Raw genomic sequence first — 6,702 nt, 5'->3', positions numbered from 1 at the left:
GCGGCCGCGCGCGTGCGCGTGCGCGGGGCGGGGCGCGCGCGGAGGGCGCTCAAGGAGAGCCGCCATGCCCGGGGTGCTGCGGGTGCCGCCGCTCGAGGAGCTCCGTGTGCCGGAGGTGAGTGCCCGAGGGCCCGCGGGGCCTTCCCCGCCCGGCCCGCCCGCCCTCACGGCCGCTGTGCCCCGCCGCAGGTGGCGGTGAGCTCGGCCGTGCTGAAGGCCGCGGCGCACCACTACGGCTCGCAGTGCGACCGGCCCAACAAGGAGTTCATGCTGTGCCGCTGGGAGGAGAAGGACCCGCGCAGGTGCCTGAGGGAGGGCCGGCAGGTGAACCAGTGCGCCATCGACTTCTTCAGGTGAGGGGCCCGGCCGCAGCCCCGGGCCGGGCCCGGCGGTGTCATCCGAGCGCCTCCGCTGTGGGCGCGGGCTGGGAGAGCTGCGGCTCTTCAGGCCCCGGCGTGACCTTAGAGCAGCTTTCAGTACCAGCAGGGCTACAGGAGAGATGCCGGGGGACTTGTGAGAGCGTAGATGAGGCGACAGAACAAGGGAGGATGGCTTCACACTGACAGAGTGCAGGTTTAGGTTCGGTGTTAGGAAGGAATCTTGCCCTGGGAAGGTGGTGAGGCCCTGGTACAGCTGTGGCTTCCTCATCCCTTGGAAGTGTCGAAGGCCAGGTTGGATAGGGCTTGGAGCAACCTGGCATAGTGGAAAATGTTCCCTGCCCATGGCAGGGGGTGGAATGAAATTAATTTTAAGGTTCCTGCCAACCCAAACTATTCTGTAACCCCATTATTTTAATTAAAAATGCTGCCGCTATCACCGCCTTAGAACTTTTATACTTTCTTCTTAAACTTTTAACTCTTGGGAATAGAGCCCATGTGTTTTGTCTTACTTATTTATACATGGATTTATCCTGCCACTTGAAGCTCTTTTGCCTTTGTTCCAGAGCAAGCGGCCTGGGTTTTTATTGGGAGCTCAGGGCAGTGGTGTGAGGCTGCTGCACCTTGCAGCTGAGTGGTGAACTCCAGGCAACCAGCCTGAGCGTTGCATTGTCTGTTCTCCCTGTCTCACAGGTGAAGCTCTGAGAAAGCTTGAGCAGGTGCACCGCCTGCCTCTCCTGACCAAACATGTAGCTCCAAGGCATGTGCCAGTACTGTTGTTAAAGGCCCTAATTTAATTACCTCAAGGCATGTCCACCTCCAGTGCAGCAGCTGAAACCTCTGCTCTAAGCATGGCTTTTTGAGCTTTAGACACAAAATTATTTGGACGCATTAGAGCACCATATAATGTGACATTTAGCAAAACAAAGATGTCCCATGGAGGAGCTGTGACTATCCACCCAGCAAAAATCTCCGCACAGGAGCATAGTTATAAACTATTGCTGTCATTAATTGTAGCTGCAGCGATGGAAATCCCACAGGTACCTGTATCAAACACCGACTTGAGTGAAGGTTTAGATGCTCCTGAGAACTTCAAGCTGCAAAACCCACTTGACCCCCGAGCTGAGGTTGGAGTGAGAAGAGCTGGGTGGTGGTTGCTGAGGGGTTTGTGCTGTGGTGTCCCCAGGAGCATCCGGACGCACTGCGCCGAGCCCTTCACCACCTACTGGACGTGCATCGACAGCTCTGGCCAGCAGGAGCTGCGCCGCTGCCGCAAGCAGCAGGCGGCCTTCGACTCCTGCGTGCTGGACAAGCTGGGCTGGGTGAGGCCTGACCTGGGAGACCTCTCCAAGGTAACTTCTTACCCTTTCAGGCACATCCTGCTCGCCTGCCTTTATGTGCTTTTTGTCCAGACCAGGTCTCCAGCATCTCTTGGTGGTGTGTTGTGAACTCGGCGTTGGAAGTTTGTGGGATGGTAGAAGTCAAGACTGGCAGCATCTTCCAGGGTTGCTTTTCCAGAAGACTTGTGCTTTTCTTGGAGAACGAAATTCTTGCTTTTTGCTTTTCCTGCTAGAGGCTTTTCCTTTAGGAATGAAGCTCATGCTCACGTGGAGCTATTCTGTAGTTGTGATGAAACACCCCTCCCTTCCCTTAGAAGTATTGAGGAGCTCTCATCAGCTGAACAACTTGTCCTTACTATTTGGTTCTTCTTGGTAGTCCTTCCTTGAAGTTCTGACCCAACCTGGCTATTAAATGCTGTGAGAAGTTGTATCACTTCTTTGCATTTCTTTCCAGGTTACGAAGGTGAAGACTGACCGTCCTCTGCCTGAGAATGCCTATCACTCTAGACCCAGACCAGAGCCAAACCCACCCACGGAAGGGGAGCTGAAGCCCTCTCCCTTTGGCAGCAGGCTCTTTTTCTGGTCCTGGTGAAGTGGGCAGGCTGTGCTGTGACTCAAGTGCAGAGATGTGGCACTTGCACATGTAAATTGTGTGGTGTGTGCTGGGTATTGCTAATAATTAAAGAGCCCAAAACCATTACATGGCTGAGCAGACTTCTTTAAATTCATAGCAACAAGAACAATGCATTTCCCTGTTTTGCTCAGAGCTCTCTGCAGTCACACAGCCCTTGGGACCCTCTGGGCACCAGTAACGTCAGCTGGTTGATCATGATTACCAGGATTGTCTGTGATGTGTGCAAACGTAGTTCCAGTCTTTGACTGCTGCCCCATCAATCACAAACTGGCGTGAGACTTGATTTACTCCCTTACTGAGAACATTGCCTCATGGATCAAGGAAACTCTGGGAACAAACAAGTCATTAATGTCTTCCCTTAGTTTTGCAACTGATAATTGGGCATTCTTTCCAAGGGACTCCTGTAGAGGTTTAACCTAAAATCTGTCTTGGAACAAGGAGTTAGTGGAATCTGGCATTTGCTAGGTGTGGGGGCAATGCAGTTTCTGCCATGAAGATCCCTGTTGTGCTTCCCATCTGCTCATACAACAATGACTTCCACTTTTTGGACTGTTCTATTGGGGGAGCACAAGCTACTTTATCAGAAAAATATCATATTAAATTTTCAACACCTTTCAGGAAGAAATTTCTCCTAAAGGATCTTGCACCCCATTAAGCATTGTAGGAAAGGAACTTTTATTCTATCTCAAGGGTTTGGGGCAAATCCTTCCCATTTTTTTCACTGTGATGGTCTTTTTGATGGAGGAGTTAGTGAGCTTTTTAAAAATTATCTTTCTACAATATCTGAAAGTCATGTTTTTCACAGGAATTGGATCTAGTCTTTTATTTGCCTCCATCCAATAGCAAAAACCTTTTTATCAAGGTCATAAAAATTCCAATGAACTTGTTTTTCCAAAGCAATATACAGTTTAACTTGATCTGGATGAGATTGTCTCACCTGAACCATGGCAAAGAGCAGAACTGTGCTCTGCTCCTTGAGTAGCCTGCTGGTAGTAGGATCTGAAGATTTACCATCTCCTTGTTTGAGGTGGGATTAAACTGTAATGGTTCTGTAGCTGCAGCATATGTTTCTGATCCATGGAGCTTGAGGGAAAATTGTATACGGTTTATCTAAAAACAGCTTGTGCACTGTGTGGCTTCTGGGTTCTTGCTGCTTTCTGCTGGGGTGCATTGACTGAAACTCAAGGCAGGTGCTATGTTTGTACTTTCATGTGTATCCCAGCCTGTCTTAGCAGCTCCTTGCCTAAATCTGTGAGCTGGTGCTGCACCTTTGCAATGTCTCCTTGCCCATCACTGCCACCATCTCTTGGCTGAAGGAAGATAACCTTTCTCTGCAGAGGCTGAAATTAGGACAAGCCTGGGCTCTAATTGCATTCAGCTGAGTGAGTGAGATGAAGTTTGGCCGAGCAGAGGATGAATTGTTCTGGGATGTTAACATGTATCACATCGGATCTTTGCTGACCCACTCCCAACAGTTGATCAGGAGTTTTTAGATCTTACCATGTTCTGTTAATAACTTACTATTGTCAGCATATTGTATGAACCATTGCACTGCTGAACATCTGCTCTGGAATTAACAGGCATGGGCATTCCAGTAGTCAGCCCCTAATCACAATTAAAGAGTATTTTTTCCTATTAGATTGCTTCTGAAAAGAAAGACATTCGTAAGTAGGGGAAGAGGTTTTTTCAACAGCCTGATAGGAACCCCACCCTTAAGTTGGCTAATACTGTAAGCAAAAAAAAAAAAAAAAAAAAAAAAAGATTTATGCTGAGCCTCAAAGGTTTCTTTTTTTGACAGCTTAATCTACAGCTTCTTGGGTCAGAGCTGTGGGATCCAGTAATGATACACTGATCAAGGTTTAAATGTCAGAATTAACTGTCTCCTGGCCTAGATTACCTCTTCAGTTTCAAGCAGGAGTGGGCAGGTGAAAGTACAAAAGAGATCAGCAGAGGAGGACAATGAAATTATAAAGTCAAGTAGCATTCAGCTGTAGCCTGAGCATTTCCTTCATTAACCTCTCTGTGATAATTGTTTCTTATCTTTATCTCATGCCTAAATCTCTGGAAAAGTCTTGCCAGAGGCTTTTCATGATGCTTTGGACAGTGCCTGAAGGCAGCTATTTCTGCTCAAAATTGTGTGGCTTTACTCAAACCTGGATGCCCCTTTGGAGCTGTAATGGAAACTAGAACAAGTGGATGTCGAGATTCAGTGAAGACCATAAAAGTATTTTTGAGGAATGTGTCTTGACAATTTTTTGGCAGATGGAGAGCAGACATAGATTCAACACAGATATTTCCCTGGCCCCGTGAGAAGTGTTATTTGTTGTGCTGTGGGATCTCAGCTTTGCCAGAGTTTCTAATCACATGTTAAATTAACAAAATGTTAAGCCAGTGTTGTAGCTTATTCCACTGTGGGTCAGATTCGGCAGAACCTGCTCCGTTCTTTCAGGCTGTGGGTGGGAAGAGTAAAATCAGAGTAATTTCAAATCTCAGTAAGGTGAGACTGTGCATTTCTGGTGCAGCAGACTTGTGTGGCAGTAGCACAACAACGTATTTCTGAGAATGTCTCTCTTCAAAACATCTGGCAGTTGGAGATGCCCCGGTTTCAAATGGTTCTGCTCAGTTCAGAACTGAGCAATCCGTTTGAAGCTCTGTGTGCTCTTGTACTGGAAGAGTTCAGAAGCGAGAATCCATCTGGGCAGGAACAGATTTCAGACTCCCTCTTGTGGCTGCGTTAAGCTGATTTTGGGCATCTCTGTGAAGACTTGCCATCGTGAAAATCCAAAGGCTACTTAAATACTTGATTAGATCTTTTGTCTTTGCTATAAAATTCACATTGTCTCAACTTGATTTTCCCTACATATAAAAACTATGGAGTATTATGGGAGAAAAGGAAGAAAAATTATTTGAAAACTATTGTCTCAGTCACATTTGGTGTGGTTTAAGGAAGCTAAGGTAGAATCGAAGTAGATGGAGGTGGCTGGGAAGTCACAGTTCATTATAATTCCTTCTCTTGAATCCAGAAGGGAGATGACCCTGGTGCTGCAGAGAACAGGGTGGTTCTGCACTTATGGGACTGGTGTGAAAGGAGCAGGATGGGCAAAGATGGGGAAGAAGGTTAATTGCAATATTTACCTTTGAATGAAAGCACATTATTTCTCTTTGTTAGGAACAGACATGGTCTCACCAAATTACTAATGTTAATAACTCTGTTCATAATTTTCTGTTTTTCATGTGAGCCATTCTACCTGGGGAATTGATCTGAATCTAAGGCGCCTTCTGCGTGGCTGAGTGTGATGCAAATAGTACTTTGGCAAAGAGAGGAGGTCTGAGAAAACACAGCACAGCAAACTAGAAGCAAATAGTCCGTGGTGTGAATTTGGCTTTAAAGCAGTAAATCAGCACTGCAAGCAGAAGCAGATGCTGGGTGGCTCCCAGACCCCCAAGGCAGGTCAGCAACAGCTCACTCATTGCTGAGTGGGCTTGGTAGGCTTCTTGGAGGCTTGGTTTCTGCTTCAACAAATTTCTTCACTCCCACATGCTGCCAGATCCTTGGCAAGCCCCACACAGACATGGTGCAGGTTCCTCTGTGCTTGGCAAGGGCAGGCAGTGAGGGAGGAGAGCCCCAGTCCCCTGTGCCCCAGGCTGTGCCTGCCTGGGGAGAGCTCCTCCAGGCTGAGACACAAGCAGAAGCTGCTGGGACATGAAGAGTTTTATTATACATCATTTATCCAGGAATAGGGGCTCAAAGAAGGGAGTGTTGAATGGGGTAAAAGCTCTTTTTTGCATCCCAAACATATCCCCAGTGCTGCTGCCTGAGAAATATCTTGGATCACGTTTGAGAAATATCTTAGATCACATTTGTCTGTTGCTGGTGCCTGAACAAAAGGATTCCAATCTGCAAGTTCCTGTGCTCTTGGCTGGGCTTGGCAAGTGCAGGTGGTTCAAGGGAGTGTTTGGTTCGCACTGTGTTCTGCAGCACAAAATGGCAAATGGCTTTTGCACTTTTGATAGGGTTTAAATTAATTTTTCCCTTCTCACCAGGGTAAATGAGACCTGGGAAGAATGGCCATGCCTATTGCTTTGTTAAGCGTGGCTTTGGCTCCAATTCTGGCACCAAGAAAGGAACTAAAATACAGGGAAGGGGAGCTCTATAAAAGAGCTATGGATCTGCTCCCAAGTTGATAGGTTAAACCACACAAAACCCTGAATCTGAGGCATTGCTCTAATATTTGTAAAATCAGCATGGCAGCTCTGTTAAGGGCTGTGAGTCAGCCTGAGGGTGGTTCAGCTCTTTATGAGTAGTAGCACAGCCTTCTGCTTCCATGCGAACAGGAGCGAGGATTTTAAT

The 6,702-nt window shown here is 47.4% G+C and overlaps 1 protein-coding gene across 2 annotated transcripts; it reads left to right on the top strand.

Annotated features, from left to right (window-relative positions):
- Positions 1 to 16: 16 nt before the first annotated feature.
- NDUFA8 (NADH:ubiquinone oxidoreductase subunit A8) lies at positions 17 to 2,414 on the top strand. 2 transcript variants are annotated; one of them, XM_021543801.4, is made up of 4 exons: positions 17 to 115; positions 190 to 353; positions 1,564 to 1,729; positions 2,172 to 2,414. In XM_021543801.4, exons 1-4 carry the CDS (start codon positions 65 to 67, stop codon positions 2,307 to 2,309), a joined length of 519 nt encoding a protein of 172 aa, XP_021399476.1. In that variant the 5' UTR covers positions 17 to 64; the 3' UTR covers positions 2,310 to 2,414. The 2 variants fall into 2 exon arrangements, with proteins under 2 accessions (XP_021399476.1, XP_085412451.1); XM_085556325.1 differs by lacking the exon at positions 17 to 115 and having other exon boundaries at positions 1,395 to 1,729.
- The last annotated feature ends 4,288 nt before the right edge of the window (positions 2,415 to 6,702 follow it).

This window comes from Lonchura striata, chromosome 17 (genome assembly GCF_050655825.1).
Source record: "Lonchura striata isolate lonStrDom1 chromosome 17, ASM5065582v1, whole genome shotgun sequence".
NCBI classification, from domain to species: Eukaryota; Metazoa; Chordata; class Aves; order Passeriformes; family Estrildidae; genus Lonchura; species Lonchura striata.
The sequence above is the reverse complement of the archived record's forward strand: the minus strand, read 5'-3'. Positions and strand labels throughout refer to the sequence as shown.